The following is a 20,124-nucleotide window of genomic DNA, read 5'->3' on the forward strand; positions in this document are numbered from 1 at the left end:
CAACGCTATAAATAAAACATTTAAAATACATCTCGGCATCGGTTTTACATGACAGGACAAACAGAATGCGTGTACGGCACTGAGCAGCCGCTCCTGCCAGGGAGCGCGGATCTCAGCAGCGTGCGGTGACGCGCGTTCACGACAGCGCAACTCCGCGTCACACGGCAGCGAACAGCGCCGCGGTGCTGAAAAGCGGCTTCCCGGAGAAGGGAAGCAGCGCAGCCGGGGAAAACACCGCCGATTATCGCACCCGGCCTCAGCATCGTGTCAGCTGGACCGAGCCGTGCCGCTCCGCAACATGCAATACTTGAGAAACCGAAATCTCGCGTCGGTTTTAACTGAAGATGGCGGCCACTACTAAACCAACCCAAACCTAACAGTGAGAAGGCCTGTGATATTAACTAACACATATGTCCATTAAATATGACAGCACGATGATGGCACAAACACGTCACGAAATCAAATGACAGTCCGTCGACACAATAAATGGCGCCTCGATCAGCATCCCTGTTCATGATATTTCGAGACAGTTTTCACTTCTTATTTTCACTAAACACAAACTATAGGACAAATCTAAACATACACAGATGAAGCATTAGTGGACTTTACGAGACAGAGATGGACACAGACAGCTCAAATTCATCCCAAGAAACGAAATCCAGAGTAATAGTAAAAGTCAGATTCAGTGATCCGGCACCGGCATTTCCACAAACTACCGCTGCATTACACGCAGGTTACAGGATATTCAGTCTCAGCATGCCACAAACTAACATGCCCCTTACCCTCTCCCGTTAAAAATAAAAGCATAAGCTTATGAAATGTCTTACTTTAGCATGGACTGTTCCTTCTCCTCTTCTTTCTTCTGCCGGTCCATTACGCCAAGGATGATCTTTCGCTCCTCCTCGGTTAGATGGCTTAGATCCGGCATCTCGGGCAGCTCTGCAGCCGCAGGACGAGCGGCGGGGCCGCCCCGGGGCCCGAGTGGAGCAGACATCTTTCGATACAATTGCTAAAAAGATCAACAACCAGCAATATGACAGGCTCGGTTTGCGGGTGGGAAAACGTGATGCAAAAAAGGCGAAATGTAGCCTATCATTCTCCCACATTTTCATAGCCAGTGGCCGGATACAGGATTCCAAAGACCCCTGTGCCAGGAAACATGTTTACAACAATTAACTTACTTTGCGTATAGCTCACGCGTACGGTGACACACATGTCCTAATGCATGCATGCGCGAATACATCCGTGGATGTCAAAAACACAACCAAGCACTAAAAAGGCAACTTAAAGGGGACTTTTGAACACGAGGTCATGTACGCTTGAAATTTCTCAAGGAATGAAATAGATCGCCGGTAAAAGAAATAGGAAAAAAATAAGCACACGCTTTACTTCGAATGGCATAGCAAATAAAGGGCAAACAGTGTAATTTGTAAAAGGCATCTTTAGCATTGACCAGAAGGAGACATATTTGGTAACCATCGGCCACGTTGAAGATGATAACCGAGCGACAGCTGTACTCTCGGATTCATACAATTGCTTTTAAAAACAATTCCTGTATGTGGAGAAGGTGACAGAAAAGCCCTTCCGCGTTATCAGAGTATAATTCATTCCGAAAGTATCCCAAACACACTTCTCACTGCGTCCACTGATGCAACTGTACACGAATAGAACAAGCTCTTGCCTTTTTTTATTTTGCAATCATGTTAAATCCCGTCTAACCCATTGCTGTCATCTTCTAGAAAGATGTTATTCGCATCTTGAATCGAGGGGGCGTCTTTTTCCTTTTTTTCAGTTGTTTTCCTCGTCCTTCCTCCTCCTCACCCTCTTTCACGGTCTCCTCCAGGTTGTTGATTCTTGGAGGTTTCTTAAATGCACAAAAATGGATGCAATGAAAAAAAATCCAAATAGAGGGGAGGCGGAGCGACGCATCTACGTAGAACAAAGATGAGCGGATCCCGGGGAGGTAGCGGAAGGGGAGACCCGATGCTCGCCCATTGACAGCGCGAATGGGAATCGCCTCCAAAACGTGGACTGGATGTCAGCCTTGCTGTGGACTTGGTAATTCTAGGTTATGTGGATAAAAATTTAAATTTATTGCAGGGTGACGTACAGTGCGCTTAAGCAAAAACCAGAAATGGAAACGCATTTAATAACCACACAGCATCAGGATTTAATACGCCTGTTCTTGTTACTACTTATGTTGTATACATCAGGTATATTGTAAAACATTATAAGTGTGACGCTTCAAACTAACATATAGATTTTCCCACGATCTCTGGCGATCGGCTAGTTTCGGCCACATGTCCGCGTACTTATCGCTCCTGATCCGGCTGGCGTTCAGTATAATGAGATACAAAGAAGCTCACGATCGAGTTTCTGTGTTTTTAATTATTTATGAAGCCCCCGGTCAACTGAGTGTTAAACCGTAAGGATAATAACGCTTTTTGTCGTTGCATTTTAATAACCCTGTTCCTCCCCGCGGATTAAAGTGCACGCTCCTTGTTTAAAAGTTATCATATGCGCAAAGTTCGGATCACTATCAGGAAAACCATCATTATTAGAAGGCCAGTTTTAAAAGGTAATGAGAGGTTAAGGAAAAACAAACATAAAGCCGATGAGACGGGGCTTCGCCTCGAAAAGGTAATTGTCAGAGATAATTTCCAAGCCATATAAAGCGCAAAACAAGCCTGTCTCGTTTTTCCTGATGTGGCGACCACTTACACTCGCCCCCAACATCTGGCGTTCACGGCTCTCTTCACCTGACGAGTGTTTGCCTTGGCAACCAATTTAATAATGAGCTCAAAAGAAAAAGAGCAATTTGGATGCATAGTAGGTAAGAGGTCAGGAACTAGGAAGTATGAACAAAGCTGGTAATCAGCCTAGAGAAGTGGAGAAAGAACAACTGTAGGGAAAACGCGGGAGATCAGACCATTTCCAGTCTGGGACACAGGTGGACCAAGAGACAGCAAAACTGCTGAGGTAAAAAAATAAAAATAAATGGCAGGTCTGATCCAGATATGACCATCGCCACTGGACCAACACCAACATTTAAAGGACTGACTGGAACCACAGTGGCCTTGAGTTCATTTATAGTCAAGTTTTATTACAAGATTTAAAAACAAACAAACAGGTCAGCAATATGCCAGCGGAGAGGGAATAGGGTTACAGCATTTGCATGCGATATGTACCCTGCAAGGAGATCCGTATACCCATTACCCCCAGGGTCAGTGTTCAGTTTCTTCGATGAATTATACGCACTTTCGAGGAGCTGGTCTGTTTCATGACATGTCCAGTCCCCCCCCCCACCACTAGCCCATCCACTGAGAGAGCAACAGAGTCAAAAGAGCCCTTACAGAAATAGGGGGGGACACAGAACCCAGCAAATCTTTAGCAGTTGGTGAAAAGAAAAACAGGAATTCTTCCAAATTCTGGTGGTGGTGGTGGTGGGGGGGGGGCTGGGAATCCTCGCAGAAAGAGTCTGGAGAGGAAAGCGTATTCCACACCAGTGGCTGCTGTCCATCTCCGTGGGGGTACGCCTGGGGGGGTTATGGGGGTGTTTACTTGACCACAGCCACGATATTCTTCTCCTTCTCGGCCACAGTGGGGATGGAACCCGGCTTGCTGTGCTTCTTCACGTTCCTCTCCCTGGAAGAAGAAATACAGATTCTGTTAGTCCCATTTAGCTATGAACAGGGTAGCGTCAACAGGGAATCCACTCAACACCCACCCCCCACCACCCTCAAACACTAGGTGCAGCCGCCAGCCTCGATCTGATCGCAGATGGACCGACGGGGAACAGATGGATCCCACTCATCAGCACCTGGAACCGCAGAAGGGCCCGGACCACCATGCCTGTGGGAACGCTACGCGCCAGCATCCATCACGCAAAGCTAAAGCGACTGGGGAATCTCCGAAAAAATGGTAACGATATGCAGAACAGGTGACATAATAGCACTAGAACATTCCGCAGCTCCTTCAGCGCCACCTGACCGAGAAGGGAGTGGGTCGGCGGCGTTCCGCTAGCAGAGGAACGGGCCCCTCCAGCAGCCGGCGTAATAGGATCTCCAAAACGCCATTACCAGGTGAGCCGGCGGCCATCTGCGGCAGCGGCCCGGCAGGTGCGAGCGAAACGTCAGAAGGGAAAGGTGTGTGCTTTGAGGAAAAGCCAAGCCACAGCGGAGCCCTTCTGTAATCCCTAGCTGGCTGGAGAAAGGACAGCAGGGGGCGATGGGGAGTCGCAAAGGCACGGGGGCCAAGTTGACCCGGAGAAGCAGGGTGACGCAACGGCAAGACGTCCCCCTCGGGCGCTAAGGCCGCCGCGGCAGGAAGGAGGCCGAGGGCCACCATTCCCTTACTGCGTGGGGGGTTTGGCTTAACTTTACCACAGCCAGGTATGGAAGGGAGCGTGCGCGGGGGAGGGGGGGGGGGGGGGCTGGCACTCACTTCCTACGGCGGGCTGCCGTCATGACCTGCAGCTCCTTCTTCTGCAGGTACACGCCCTTGGGCAGGTGTCGGTGGTGGGCGATGCGGCGGATCTGCGGGTGGTGCTGGAACTTGCTCTTCAGCTTCTGGCTGTAGTTTTGAGCGGCTTTTTCCCTGGGCGTCAGCTGGCGGGGGGTTGGGGGGGAACACAGAGGTTAGAAATGCCATCCCAGTCACTTAATGAAGGGCTACGGCCTGCAGCGGTTTTCCCGCATTGACTCCCATTAACCATAGAACTACAGCGGTGGATGTAAACTGGCAAGACTGGTTTCTGTGGTGGTTATCAGTACGAGCACCTCAGAACACAGAGATGGGGGGGGGGGGGGGATTTGCCCAGCAGGGAGTAACGTTTACTGGATACACTCATTTCTTACTGGGCTTTTCCTCCAAAATTCAGCTACTACATATATCGCGTTCCCCATCCATTAAAGACAAACATACAGTTTGTTAGACAAGTTTATCATTTGAGTTAATCCAACAAAAGTCACCCGACATTTTGTCATAAACCGATGCAGCTCTTCATCTCCTCCTAGAAGACAGAATTTGTAGGGAAGAGTGGAGGCGGAACCGGAGAACCCAGCCATCTCACTGTCGGGTCAGGTTATGGAGAAGGATCAAACGGCACAAGTGTCAGCTTCAAGAAAGCAAAACGAGGATACAGGGGTGCGTCGTGAGGTGTCCAAGCCAGCTAAGATGTCAGCTCTCAGGCTCTCCGCTCAGAGCCCGAGAAGCTGCTCGCTTCGCCTGCACAGCCCATCTGCTGACGATCCTCCCCACCATTTTTGGGTCGCCCACAAAGCACTTACATTGCATGCATTTAGTTGTTGCTTTTACTCAAAGCGACATGCAGTTTTATCAGTCCCTCGCAGGAGCAATTGGGGTTAAGGGGCTCGTTCAAGGACCCAGCAATGAAATCACTACTATGGCATCTGAACTGCTGAACTTCTGATCACGGGTGCCGAGTCGCAAAGCCACACACTGCCTTATTATTGGGTGGGAATAGGGGAAGGAAATGTAGGAATAAACTGGGAAAAGCACTAAAAACAAGCCAGTAGCCTCTGAGAGGTTAGAAACTTGTTCTATTCCAGCAGGTGAGCGCGGGTCAATCACAATTTGCATGGACATGCCACTTTGATTTGGTAATTAACTCTCTCTAATGATTTATGAGGCAACTCAAATACCGATTAATTATACGAGGGAAAAAAAAAAAAAAGTCACATTTTCATGGGGGAGGGTGAAACTTCCGATTTCTTCATGGGGGAGGGTTGATACATTAAGTTTAGGAGAAAGTCTTCGCATGATAAATGTCTATAGAATTCAATATAATGCGGGCCACCGTTACCCCCACATGCAGAGACTTAAGTATATAAACATGCATGTAAAATAAAATAATTCATAGATAAGGGAGGAGGATTCATTGCAGAGATACAATCTCGTTACTTGGCAAAAAAAGCAGAAGCGTCACAAAGATTTAAGGTGGGGCTCATAACGAGCGGCTGTGATAATTCGGGAGGGGGGGGGGGGGGGGGGCAGTGGATGCCGGGGCCTCCTGAGTGGAGCTGGCACAGGAGCGGACGGCCGTCAGCCGCCTCGCCATTTCTCATAAATCCACGGTCCCCGCCGGAGCACGTGGCGGGGTGCCGTCTCCACGACAGCATTCCTAAAGGGCTTTCATCCTAATTAAATGCAGCGATTTTCCTCGAATTCATTTTACATGGGGGGGGGGGGGGGGGGGGAAATAAACAAACGCTGCCAACCCCTGTGAATGGTGCCAAGAAACCTCATCATTTAAGGAATTTTAACGTTTACTTACGACTTTTTTTATTTTATTTTTTTAAACAGGTGGGTGAGGAACCTGATGCCAAGGGAATGAAGCAGAAAGACCTTCAGAGGTCACATCAGCGGAACAACGAGGAGCTACATCTTTGTGGAACGAGCACCACCCTCAGGTACCTTGGGCAGGTATCAATCGGAACACAAAATGCCCTGAGATGCGGTCAGTTCCCACGGACCGCCGTAGTAGTGGGGTCTCCAACCAAGATTACGTGCGTTTTGTAGATGCCAACTAAGAGATTGTTAGCAAAAATGAAAAAAAGTTGTTGGGGGGGGGAACCCCAAATATCACCAAAAAAAGTTTTGAAGTGGTTTGAGGTGGTTTTTGTGGCAAATGGAAAAGAAAGAACTTTGCAAAAGTGTCATGGAAACAGAATTTCTTTTTTTGGTGGGGGGCGAATAAGAAATAATCTGGGTTTCACTGACTGGCAACAGAATCACACTAAATAACATGTTAGATTACGTAGTTATGTGACTTTAGCGTAAATAAAAATATACTACACTCCACTGGATAACCAAAATGTTGCCACACTGCTGGCTTGATCATGCCCAGGTGCTCTGCAATCTCAGGATTATTATCCATCTTTAGCTAATGAAACCAGCCTAGCTTTTACTGCAGCCGTGATTACTTGATCATGATTGGACTAGAGTAGTCATGTGACACACGACTAAGGTGCAATACGCAATACTTCCAAAATATACAGCTCACCTTATCTTTAAATAGAATAACAATTGTGATTCACATGTGTTATAGTGTTAATTGTGAAACGCAAAATGAATTTTGTAACATCAGTAATGTAATGAGAGCTCAACAGGCTGCACCCGGGCCAGCGGATTCCGTTTGGGTGCATATTGAACGTTTGTATTGTGGCTTCATTCTCGCGTTCAGAAACATTACAACATTGGCATGACAATTAGTCCTTCTAGAAGCATCAGCTTGTGGAAAGTCCGTTCCATGCTGAAGCAGACGAATTCGCGGGATGACCATCACGACGTCTGTTCATAGAGACACATCCTATTTGCAATTTCACTCTGCCAATTTTGTTTATAGTTTGCACAAAACTTCAGTGGAAACAGCAAAATCAGCCCAGTTTCTCATTACATAGACGGGGGGGGGGGGGGGCGGCTGGTCAACCCCGATTCTGTGTTCAAGAGGCGGCGAAGTCTTCAGCCACCACTGCATCCATGCATTTAGCACACAGTCGTAAAACCAAAGGGTTTTTAAAGGAAGCATATTCAGCCAGGGGCACGGATGTAACTTCTGAATGCAGCACAACACTGGGAGAGACTCGATTCAGCGTTTCCTTAATTAAAATACCCAAGATGGCACGGTGAAGCATGCAGCTAGAAAAGCATCAACTGATTTAAGTGATTGGTCGCTTAAAACTGCTGATAAGCAGGGGGGGGGCATCGTCTGATCCATTAAGGGCAGGGCTTGCAGATAAATCTCGGGTCGGTTTTTACGGTGTACCAGGTGCCACCCCCGCAGTCAGCCATAATGAGCACCGACGCAGATTCGGTCTGTCGCTGTGTTTCCGTGTTTTGTGCTGCTTATAAGTAAATAAGCTGACAAAATGACATTGTGAATACGGTGTGCTTCCATTAATGCGAAAAGGACTTGCCATTCATCATTCTGATAGAACCAGACCCATGCCTCATACTTCAACACGGAGAACGGCTTTCTGTAGGTCGGTGGCTCTAGATAAACTCGGTGCCATGACCTAATTAGGCATTAATTTTCAAATTCTTTCCGTTTTGCCACAAAACCTCCAGAAGTGAACGTAAAAACTTTTTCGCGATATTCGAAGGTCTTTACAAAATCTCGATGTTAATGCCACGGTTTCCCGGGAGACGAAAAAAAAGGGGGGGGGGTTCTGTGGGCATTTTGGGTTGTGGTGGGAAGTAATGAAATGTTACGCATCAGCTGAAAAGCTGGGATTTAACCAGTGAAACCTGATCACTGCATGGCCGCCTGTCTACTTCAGCTCATCCTTTAACTCTCTTACAAAATAATTTATAATACAATGAATAAAACCCACCGGGTTCAGTCACACATGGTGTCAGAAACGCACAACCGATGTGCTCCTGTCTGGGGGGGGCGCAGTGTTTACAGGGACCCCCCGCAATCAAACACGAGTCCTGAACTCAGCACCCCAAGGACTTACTCCTCCAGGGATCAGCAATGAGCAACAAACATCCACCGCGTGAGTGTAAAAGTAGAGTTCATTTTCTAAATAAAAAAAAAAACCTATTTGGCCACCGGGGGGAGGTGGGGGGAGGGGTTATATTTATGGAAATGGAAAATAAAAGCAGACAATAAGCAACAAGTTTTAACACGATAAAAAGTAGCAGAGCAATAAATAAAGTCAACCCAACAAATTTAAGTGAAGTGATTAACTGTCATTGGTGACAAACCACAGCACAAAAAACGAAATGCATCCTCTGCATTTATCCCACCTGTGGCTATGTGACATAGCAGGGGGCAGCTAATTCAACACCCAGGGAACAGTGCTTGGGGGCGGTACCTGGCTGGACGGGGATTCGAACCAGTAACCTTTCAATCACAAGTGCGCATCGCGAACCATTAGACTACATGTCATAGTCATTTCCCTTTGGAATGCAACAGCACAGCACAAAACTAACAAGGTGATGGTGTGTCAAGGAGCCTGGCGGCGGCCGTGGGCGGCGGCCGTGGGCGGCGGCCGTGGGCGGCGGCCGTGGGCGGCGGCCGTGGGCGGCGGCCGTGGGCGGCGGCCGTGGGCGGCGGCCGTGGGCGGCTGAGGACTCACCACCCCCAGCTTCTCCGACGCGTTGGCCTTCCACAGGCGGATGTTCATCTCGTCCGAGCCGGCCATGATGTACCTGCTGTCCAGGGACCACCTGACGCAGATGACATGCTGCATGCGCTTGGTGTGGTACACCTCTCTGTGGGGGGGGGGCAGATAAACACAAATGAATAATCGGATTTAACGGGGCCGAAAAAAGCATGGCAGCTTCACACTTCCCATTCTCTACCCCCCCCCCCCCCTTGGAATTCACACTCATTCTTTCATACCTCTTCCACATTCCCCCATAAGGAGTGACATCGCCACGAGAAATCCCTTTTCCAGGCTCACGATTAGATCCCAAACACCCACCCTCGGCAAACCCAAACCATTCCTTGTGTTTGCAGTATTTTGGCCCCAGTTTACTTGATTCTACTACCTACGGGACACAATAAATAAATAAATATTAGTAGATGGCAGTGCTGAGCTCAGACTGACCGTTGGCGGAATGAGACACGGCTAAAGAAGCCAGCCAGTAGATTCAGAAAATTACAGAGGCAAAAACCCTCCTGAACTCCCATTCTATCACCTATCTGCTCAAACCCCCCCAACTCAAAGACCCTCATTTCATTCTTTAGGTCTCTTCTCCCACCCCCACTCCAGGCCTCATTAATCATATCAGCAAATGGCACCATAATCGACATTTAACCCCCATCGTAGTCGCTAAGGATGCTGACTGGACACACTTGCTGCTAAGCAAACTGGGAAATATTATGCATCAAAATCGACGCCCAGTTAACCAGGGTCGTCATCCCCCCCCCCCCCCACTTCATGAAGACCGGGATCGATATCACTCCTACTAACAGGCATTATAGCCTGGACTCCACTGGGTGCCAAACAGCGAATAGCGACATGCTTGCACACCACGGCCTCGCAAATTCCTCTCATGCCCAGATAAAACCCACAAAATGTGCCCAGGATCAATCTACTCTGCTACCCCCACCTCGGCGCTTCCGTCAGCTTTCTGCACCCCAACCCCTCGCCCACTGCGGCAGCCACGCAGCGACCAGCGAGAACCATCCGTCAAACACTCATCCCTTCATCAGCGCGTTGTTAGCTCAATGCTCTCCCTTAACCGCTGAAACAGAAGATGCCATCTCATCGCACTGTGGTTCATTATCATCAAGTATTAACCAGAAAAAGACGGAACGACCGGAACTGAACAAGGCACCCATAGCTCAGATTGCAGCAAAGCAAAACCACCAGAGTGAAGAGTTTACGGCAAAACATCAAACAAGCTAATAGGTGCATGAAGAGCCAAGAAAATTAAGTCATCGATAAATTAGCAGGTCTAAAAAAAACTGAAAGCGGCAAGTCAGTAACAGCTAAGAACTATTCACAAGGGTAGCTACAATTACCAGTAATTACAGTGGGGGGGTTCAACATCAGATCATTCTCATCTGGTCTTGTATCATAAGAGTTATAGCTCATGAGCATGTTACCCCCCACCCTTCATTATTCAATAGGGCGGGCCGCTATTAATCAACCTGGATCACTATGAAGAGCTCTGCGACAAGGCGTGCTTCTGGCACGGTATCGATTGCTCACGGACCAGAGGACAGGAGCGGCAGGAGTGCAGTGTGTGGGCGGGGCCACACTCACCTGCTGTGGCCCATGTTTTTGGGGAATATCCGGATGGTCTTGTCGAAGCTGGCCGACACGAACTCCCTCCCCGTCGGCGAGTAGTCCAGGTCGAGCACGGCAGAGACGTGGTCCTTGTGAACCGTCACGGGGGTGTCCAGCCGCCGCATGTCGAACGTGTACAGGCTACGCAACATTGGGGAGACAGGAGGAGGATGGGACTCTCTTAAAGGGCCAGCGGCAACACCTTCCGGAATGAACCACGAGTTCAGCCACTGTCACGCTCACTGGTCAAACAGGCCTCAGTGACACGGCTCCGAGATGATCTGGGAAGGCCGCAGTCCAGCCGGCCGCCAGCTACACGTAGGGCTGGGCAATGAATCGAATTTTAATTTCAATTACGATTTTGGCTTCCAAGCATCATCTAAACAAAATAATTGAGATAAAACGATTATTGTGCCGCATTTCGTTTCACAATGATGCCCCCATTTTTTCTTGTGTTATAAATCCAGTGCAGCCCTTTCCAGCTTCTTTTTATTAGTTTCTCAGTTTAATTATATTAAGAGTTCAAGGAAATCCACTGTTAAAAAGACAAGTGTTTTTCAGAAGTTCAATAAATGGATGACAGTTCCATAGTCATTGAGTAATTGTGTTAAATAATCGTGATCAATTCTGACCAAATTAATTGCGATTATGATTATGATTTTTGCCATAATCGAGCAGCCCTAGCTACACACAGAACCCAAACCAACCCCAGTAAAGGATTCATCATCTTAACAGCTCAGTCAAGAGGATAACAGCAGATGAAATTCATAAATACGAATAAATCCCGCGAAAGGGAACGACACAGCGAACAGCGAATCACATAAAGTAAAACGTTAACGACACGCCAGCTCACTGCAGAACCCTGCATGTTCTATATGTGCTTCAACAAAGACACCAAAGTCAAAAGTTATTAAATGCTACTCAGCTAAGCATACAGGCACCAAACAGGAGAAGTAAAAGTTCGAGCACAAAAAATACTGCATCCTGAACTCCAAAACAAACTTTGAGGAGGAAAGCCCACTTACTTATAATCTTCATTTGAACAGGTGAAGTAGTACGCTTCCATGGGATTCCAGCACAGTGTGTTACTCCGCAGACTCATAATCACCTGAGGGGACAATTAAAATCAGACATGAACACGCCATCGCCACGACGGGACACCCGGCTCCCCGCGTGTGGTGTGACTGGCGACGGGGGTCCACCTTCTTCAGGGGGTTGGCCTCCCTCATGTCGTAGAGCACGATGCTACGGTCTGAAGCACAGCTGGCCAGGAGCTCGGTCTGTGGAAGGACAGCTGTGATCAAGCACCGATATCAGCAGGGGCCGAGCGCAGCAGGACGCGGCGGAGATCAGAAGTGGGTCAGGCCGAATCTCCTGACATGGCAGCTAGCCACCTTCTTAGATGCTTAGGCTCCAGAGATTCCTGCCCAGAATCTCTCAGGTACACCATAGGCCAGTCAGTAGCAGGGCATATACATGCACACACAGTCCTGACCCAGCATTTCCCAACCGAGTCCTCGGGGTCATCCAGACAGTCCACGTTTTTTGGGAGCTGGGAGGGAGCAAAAACATGGACTGGATTGGGAAACGCTGCCCTAACCTTCGGGAAATTTAGAAGTGCCGATTAGCTGGGATTTGATTGGGCTGTAGAAAGAAAGCAGAGGAAACCCAAACAATATGGGGAAGCAGCATGTCTACCCACTGAACCACTGCGCCGCTCACAGAATCACTGACATTTCACTGCACGCCAGTGAAGCTGGACCTGCGGATTCAGATGTAAGAAACATGTAGCGCCAGCCTCCCCCGCCCAGAGACGGACCTCCACAGGGTTGAAGCGGACGCAGCTGAAGCTGTCCACCCCCCAGGTGAAGGTGCGGATGGGGCTGCTCCTCTGCTCATCCCAGATGTCCACCTGTTGGCCGCAGGTGGCGAACAAGCTCTCCTTCTGGTGGTGGTCAATGCCGGTTAGCACAGTCTGAGGAACACAACACAAGCTACAGTCACATTACAGTCCTCACGGTTCAATCCCGATCCGTTTGCTCAGATCATCTTGACTGTTCACATTTATAATTACTAATGACCTGTATCTAACACATCGCTCTTCCAAAATGGCCTGCATGTGTAAATTGATATGCTTTTGCACTAGTCATCTGTGTAACCAACAGCAAAAAAATGCTCGCCGCATGCATAAGGCTATAAACCCACATTCCGATCTCATTCATGGTGCATAGCCACAAATCAGATATGGATCCAATCTAGGACCACATTTGACAGTGACTCAAATCTGATTTGAAATGATCAAATTTCTGTGCACACACAGCCCTAAAAACATCAGATCCGTGTTAAATCAAGGCAACAAGTCAGAGTCACCGCAGCCTGATGAGTGTAACCATAAACCTTGCACGATGTCAAGTTTCTCCTGTATATTCTGCTTTTATTTTTGCAAATTTACTATATTAATTCATTTTGCAGACTCTTTCCCCATAAGTCTTGGCTGTGCCTTAAGCGATGCTGTAACAGCCTACCTTTCCCAGGATGGTGTTCAAAAGCTCCTCCTCCTCGCCGTATCCGGGGGTGTCCATCTTCCACTGCTTGATGGTCCTGTCATCACCCACCTATAAACTGGCTATGTTAGGAACCACTCACGTGTGTCTAATACTACTGTCAGCCACTGCTGCAGGTGGCCAGAAGGGGGCGCTCACCGTGAAAAAAGACGCCCCACAGAAGCGTACGCACATCCCCCGCACGAAGCCCTCGTGTGCCTGCAGTGTTCGCACACACTTGCGTGTTGGCAGGTTCCACACTTTGACCTGTGGCACAGAGACCCCTCGTCAGGTGGAAGAGAAAACAAAATACCGACCTTAACAGTTAACTGAAGAATGATCGAGGCTTTACGACAATCAAGGCTAAAATCATGCGCACTGTTATTAAACCTTGTCAGATACAGGCAAAAGAACAACTGTTTCTCTGGTGCAAGTTCAAGATGAAAATGCTGGACTGGAATGACTGAAATGACATTCACCGTTTAAACCCTTAACTGACATCTTTTCAATACAATTTCCATCGAAATAATATTTACTCAAAAATACTGTAAAAAAAGGAAGAGCCTCCTGAAATGGAGCATCTGCAGAGAGGTTCATTTACTTCCTTCGCCAGTGTTGCCAACTCTCACGCATCTGGCGTGACACTCACGCTTTCAGACTCTCATGCAAGAAATCTTACGGAAAATCTATATTACTCCATTATAGACCTAAAATTAGGTACATCAGAAGCGTTGGGGTAGTTTGCTAACCCTACAGACTATTTACAAGGTAATCAAACCCTTAAATTCATGTAAATTGTTTCAAATTTAAAATGTCACTCGGCCAGCTGCCTGAAGTTGGCAACCCTGCTTTGCTGGTATAAGGGGCCGGCTGCCTGATACCTCGCCATCGCAGGATCCAGAGAGCAGCGTGGACAGGCTGCTGGGGTGCTTGGCCATGCAATTGACCCCATCCCTGTGGCCATCCAGGGAGGCTACGAAGGGTTTGGCGAACACACGCTCCAGCTTGGTGGCGTTCAGAGCCCGTGTGTACTCCCTCGGCACCTCGAAAGGGTGCAGCGACGGGTCATAATTTCTGGGAACTAAAACGCAACGTTGTTAGAAATCCTTTTGATTACCGTTACCATAATCAATCACTTCAGACGAAGAAAGGTAGCTTTTTAACAGCACAAATAGGTAAATGTCTGATTCACTACAGATAAGACATGAGAATTAACATCTTAACAGGACACTCGTATTTTATCTGAGATAAAAATGAGCTCAAGCCAACAAAACGGAGAAACGGTAACGGTTTTGGCTGTCGGTATAAACCACGACCTACGAGGGTGTGTAAATGATTTAAGAAGAGCAGGAATTGCTCGGTAACCTGAGACCCACCACGCTGCACATCTTTCGTCGTTTCGCGGACATAATCATCCGGGTTTCGGCACAGGACCTTCACTTTCATCTTTTATCACGCGTGGTTATCCGGTTTCTTCGTATGGTACTACACCGATTCCAAATCCAATTATACAAAAAATACAAAGTAAACATGTGTTCTGTTCAGGAATCCATCTTTAAAAGATTCTCGGAACTCGGGTCATTTGATGGATATGCTGCCCCCTACCGCACTGGAGTACGACCTGTACGACTTCATTTGCTCAGCAAACTACTTTAATTCTTAAATTTGTATTGTTTTATTTTTAATCGTGGAATTCAGTAATAAAAATAGATATTGTTCGTGTGTTCTGCTGTTTTCTCTTGAGTTATGTTTGTTATATCAATGGTAAGTGGCAATATACCTAATAAATGTACCTATGTCCGGGATAATGTTTGCTGCATTTCGTGTGAGATACATACACTCCTATAGTTATGTTTTCCTGACTTCTCATAAAATAATACAACTTGAGTACATGACCTATAATAAACGTGAAACTACCTGAAACAAGATTTACCGATTGCATAATCTACAATGTGCCCACACAAAAATATTAAATGCCATTTTCCATACCGCAGCTTTACAAAAATTTCTACCAACTGTTTACATTGGACTTGCACCCATATCTATGGAGTTTACCTAGATTTAGAATTTTATGGTCAACTTTTGACCTGAGTGTCTTGGGTTTGCTGCCACCTTTTGTATCGGAGAATACACTGCATACATTTAAAATTATGGCGTATATTTTAAAGAATTATCATTTCATGTTCCCAGGACTAAATCGTCGTTAATGTCTTAAAGAATGGGAAAAGTGCCAACGTCTCCCAGGCTCTTAAAATGACAGAGCGGGACTTCCGCTGTTCGTCCACGTGGTTTGTCTAGTTTTGGCGCGTTGTATTATGGGATAGAGATGTCAGACTTGGGAGCACTTTTATTGCGTCATAAACACGCAGCTTTGGAACGAGCGCCTGAAGAGGTGGAACGCTAGTGTGCAGCGGTAGCGTGGGTGCGTAGTGGACGTGTTCGTTGCACAAGGTGTCTAGTTCAGATGTCAGTTAACCCTGCGCCTGGGTACTGACCTGCTGTGAGTGAGCATGAGTCCCGTGGGATCCCCGACGCCGCTGTCGGTGTCACCGGAACGCGAAGGCACCCCGGTGTCGGTGACAGCTAGACTCCGGCGCTTCTTTTCTCATGTCAGATACGAAAATTTAGTGGCGGGTGTGACCGGAGGGGTCATCTCCACCATGGTGCTACATCCCCTCGATCTGGTCAAGATCCGGTTTGCAGGTGCGTATTATTCCCGTTTTCGGTGATGACCAGAAGGAGATGCAGGAAGACACTTAATTATTGTAATCATGGACCCAGTCTGAAACGGATAGTTTAAATATAAATCTGTCTTATGGAGGGCCCGATCGTTTTGTGACCAGAGTAACAATTTTAATTCCTGGCAGGACAGCTGAAGGGAGGTATTGAAATGTTTGACGTTTTCATTTATTAAAAAAATGAGATGTTAAGAGCAGACATTAATTATGTGATTCAGTTATTTATTGCATATGGAAAATTCCACATTCATAAGAAAGAACCATAACCAATTACCCCCCCCCCCCCCCCCCCCCGTGCAGTGAGTGATGGACTGGAGCTGAGGCCCAAGTACAATGGAATGCTGCACTGCATTCGGAGCATCTGGCGGGCAGAGGGACTTAGGGGACTCTACCAAGGAGTAACTCCCAACGTCTGGGGCGCTGGAGCGTCCTGGGGACTGTACTTCTTCTTGTGCGTATCTTGACATGTGCGACTCAGATTTTTACCAATTAAACGACGAAGAGTCATTACCAGCAACAGAAACACCAACCAAGGAAAAGCTAGTGCTTTCACTGTAAAAACATTAATTAATCTTACAAAAACTACAAAAGCGTAAAGTGTCAAAGTGAATGTATACATAAAACACATCTTTGCTATTGGGCTGGCTAAGTGTTGCATCAACCCCTGCAGCTACAATGCAATCAAGGCCTACGCTCGAGAAGACCGTCGCTCTGAACTCAGCGCTTCGGAGCACTTGATAGCAGCCGCTCAGGCAGGTGGGTGCTGTGTGTCCGTGTCCCAGTCTTCTGTCTTCCCAGGGGGTTCTGATCCACATTGTGGAACATGGTACATCTGCAGTCTCCATCCAGCCTTTCTGGTCATACAGGATCAGTGTACCGATGCTTATATTCTGCCACTTTGTCGGGGACTGAGACAAAGGGGGACATTGTCAAAATACCCATTTCTCTGGCACCCGAAGACACCTAAAATTAAAATGTTAACAAAAATAGACACTGGACACAGTTTATACATCTATACTTTCTCAGACTGTCACTGGTCTTTCAAGAACCAGAATTAAGTTTGGGTTGCTGGGTCATCCAAGTCAGAAGCATGAGCTCTTCAGAAGGGTGAAAAATAAATGATCTGGAACCTTTCATCATAACGTCCATGTTCCCAAAATGAGCTGCTCCAATTGGTGGTGGGATATACCACTGGCAGCCTTTAATTTGGGGTGTGCTTCTCACTCATGGGAGTTATACTTGCACAAAAATGTTCTGAGGGCAGAATGAAAAATTTTTGGTTCAGAGAAATAACCAATCAGATTGTACAGGAGGTGGGTCAAGTGGCTCAAGGAGGTAGGGCCAACCAATCAGATTTCTTTGTCCCCCTCTAGTTGCCTGGACCCACCTCCTCTACAATTCTTGAATAACATGTTTTTGAAATGGTGACTGAGGATGGGGGTTTGTTACCATCTGAGTCTGTGCTGTTCCACTTCTAACCAGGCCAAACTTTCCTTCTAGGTGGAATGACGCTCTGCCTGACCAACCCGATCTGGGTAACCAAAACCCGCCTGGTCCTGCAGTACAACACCGACCACTCTGGCAGGCAGTACAGAGGCATGCTGGACGCCTTGGTGAAAATATACCGGCAGGAGGGTGTAGCAGGACTGTACAGGGTAATGCTTGTTCTGCCTCCCTGGGAAATCCCTACTCTTTAGAGCAGTGGTTCAGTTTTCCTTGGTCATTAAGCCGCAACCCAAAGACATTAAGAACAGTGCTTTAGAGACCATGGCATGAGTCAGTCAGTCTTCATGAGTCTTTAGTGTTGAATTTTTAGAAGTTCACCACTAGAGGGCGCTTTAAAACCAAATTAGTGAGCTTCCTGAAGACATAAGGTGTCTTGAGCTTAAAGAGAGTTAAACCAGATTTACCAGCAACAGGAGTACTTTTAAGAAATGGGAAGTTGTGCGTTTTCAAAGCTGATCAACAATGATGTGCCATTCTGTGTGATTCCAGGGTTTTGTGCCCGGATTGTTCGGCACGTCCCATGGTGCACTGCAGTTCATGGCATACGAGGAGCTGAAGAGGGATTACAATAAGTACAGGAGCAGAGCTTCAGAAGCGAAACTGGTGAGTGAACAATGTGATGAATGAACAACTCACTGTGTTTTGTGTGTGTGTGTGTGTGTTTGCAATTATTGCATTGTGAGGACCAAATTCCCCACAATGTAATGAAAACCTGTTATCTTTCTCTGATGGGGATATTTTTTAAGTCTCCATATTTGGTAACTCGGTTTAATAAAAAATCTGTGACTGTAATCAGAAAACTTGGTGGTGACTTATAGTTAAGTTTAGGGCTGGTTTGGGGTTAAGGTTGTCATTGTTGGGATTAGGGTTTTACCCATAAAAATGAATGGACGTTCCCCACAAAGACATAAATACAAACCTGTGTGTGTACATCCTTTGAAACCTAACAAAGTGTTTATGCTTGATGCAATGGAAATGTGACCTGTGCAAAAACAAAACTACTGGTCACAACTGGACTCCCAACAGAATTCTCACAAGAACAGAATAGAACAGAAAGGAGCTTGTGAATACAATTACTTTGCTCGCCAGAGAATCACAGCACGGCAATTACTTTCTCCACAGAATCCATTAGAATATCTTTCCATGGCCGCCCTGTCCAAAGTCTTTGCCGTTTCCACTACATACCCATACCAGGTGGTCCGGGCCCGGCTACAGGACCAGCACACCACGTACAGCGGAGCGCTGGACGTCATTCGCAGGACATGGAGGTGACGCCTGCTCTCCTGCAGATCCTTTACGTGCAGATCCACTTGTTCACTCTCACGTGGTCACATGGTCGAGCTGAAGTGTCACATGACGCGTGTCTCCTTCCCTACCAGAAATGAGGGCCTGAGGGGCTTCTACAAAGGCATGTTGGCCAACCTGCTCAGGGTGACCCCCGCATGCTGCATCACCTTCGTCGTGTATGAGAACATGTCCCACCTCCTGCTGGACCAGCAGGCGTGAGCAGAAGAAACCAACCCGGGGGAGGATCTTCGCCCTGCCCAAGACTCCTGAGGGAGCGGAACCTGAGCGTGTGGTTGGTTATCCGCTCCCACAACACAGCACCCAGACGGCCTCGGATCGGACAAGGAATGACCTCCTTCTGAAAGCATGTTATAGTCTGGTTATAACAGACAATGAATAAAAATGTGAAAGCAAGCTCAGCTATCTTAGGGTTCCATCCCTCAGCCCATCCTCCCGAGTTTTAATGAGTAATGGAATCAAATTTATTTTTAGTTTGTTGTCAGGAAGCGTAAAAACTTTTATGTACTTAATGTGGTTTTCCCAAAACGAAGTGCCGCTCCCTGGATCAGACGAGGGGGAAGTGACATCATCAGAATCTCTGAACATCTCGACGGCCCACAACCAAAGGCAGATCTGACTTACTGGGGTACCCCACCCCACCACCCCCCCAACTCCCCTCAGGCCAGTTGTGTGAAAATTGTAAATGTATAAGTCTCTTTCGTATGTTTTTATTTACTGAATTTTGATGGTATGGTGTTAAGTCTTCAGTCGTATTTTTGTGCGCACAAATTTGGAAACAGATTCAACTTCTCTACAGCCTGCTTTTGCCCTCTTCATCCTGTGTAGCTTCAGCAGGCCACAAGCATATACCACCGTTTAATTAAACGGCCCTCGACCGTGAGAGTGTTCGGGAATTAAATTCCATTTTTCCTGTTCCCAGTTGAATAAATGCTGCAAAAATAATGTCCAGAACAAAGTTTCTTTACATGTAAAAGTTTGTGACTATTTCACTTTTCAATATTTATGAAATACTGTGATTTGTTTCTGCAGTTGTACATAAAAGTGTGTTTTTATATGTGTAATCTGAGAAAATTATATTCTCATTCTCCTGTACCAAGATGAAATTTAACGATCCTTTAAATGATAAATGATATTCAGTAACGTTTTTGGTGATACGGTGATTTAACATGAGGTAACAGAAATGGTTTTGTAAGTGTGTTTTAAGTACATAGCAAAGTTTAGCTGTTTGTATCATGTATTACAAAAATGAACTGATTTGACAAG

The 20,124-nt window shown here is 47.0% G+C and overlaps 3 protein-coding genes across 3 annotated transcripts in view; 1 reads left to right on the top strand and 2 right to left on the bottom strand.

Moving 5' to 3' along the window:
- rims2a (regulating synaptic membrane exocytosis 2a) overlaps positions 1 to 2,755 on the bottom strand; it is a 158,263-nt gene extending 155,508 nt beyond the window's left edge. The window contains exons 1-2 of the mRNA XM_072716797.1: positions 2,722 to 2,755; positions 828 to 1,009 (exon numbers count right to left, since the gene is read on the bottom strand). Coding sequence (XP_072572898.1) covers positions 828 to 1,009; positions 2,722 to 2,736 — 197 coding nt within the window. The 5' untranslated portion in view covers positions 2,737 to 2,755. The remainder of the gene's footprint in view (positions 1 to 827; positions 1,010 to 2,721) is intronic.
- Positions 2,756 to 3,082: 327 nt separating this feature from the next.
- dcaf13 (ddb1 and cul4 associated factor 13) lies at positions 3,083 to 15,542 on the bottom strand. Its single transcript, XM_023814212.2, has 11 exons — positions 14,686 to 15,542; positions 14,191 to 14,390; positions 13,469 to 13,576; positions 13,292 to 13,381; positions 12,586 to 12,741; positions 11,969 to 12,046; positions 11,792 to 11,874; positions 10,743 to 10,907; positions 9,105 to 9,240; positions 4,444 to 4,607; positions 3,083 to 3,645 (listed from the first exon to the last, which is right to left on the bottom strand). The coding sequence occupies exons 1-11, from the start codon at positions 14,753 to 14,755 to the stop codon at positions 3,558 to 3,560; spliced, it is 1,338 nt and encodes a 445-aa protein (XP_023669980.1). The 5' UTR covers positions 14,756 to 15,542; the 3' UTR covers positions 3,083 to 3,557.
- A 72-nt stretch (positions 15,543 to 15,614) lies between these two features.
- slc25a32b (solute carrier family 25 member 32b) lies at positions 15,615 to 20,005 on the top strand. Its single transcript, XM_023814225.2, has 7 exons — positions 15,615 to 16,012; positions 16,348 to 16,498; positions 16,718 to 16,803; positions 17,548 to 17,702; positions 18,043 to 18,156; positions 18,676 to 18,821; positions 18,933 to 20,005. The coding sequence occupies exons 1-7, from the start codon at positions 15,820 to 15,822 to the stop codon at positions 19,057 to 19,059; spliced, it is 972 nt and encodes a 323-aa protein (XP_023669993.2). The 5' UTR covers positions 15,615 to 15,819; the 3' UTR covers positions 19,060 to 20,005.
- Positions 20,006 to 20,124: the final 119 nt, after the last annotated feature.

This window comes from Paramormyrops kingsleyae, chromosome 9, assembly GCF_048594095.1.
Source record: "Paramormyrops kingsleyae isolate MSU_618 chromosome 9, PKINGS_0.4, whole genome shotgun sequence".
Classification (NCBI taxonomy): domain Eukaryota; kingdom Metazoa; phylum Chordata; class Actinopteri; order Osteoglossiformes; family Mormyridae; genus Paramormyrops; species Paramormyrops kingsleyae.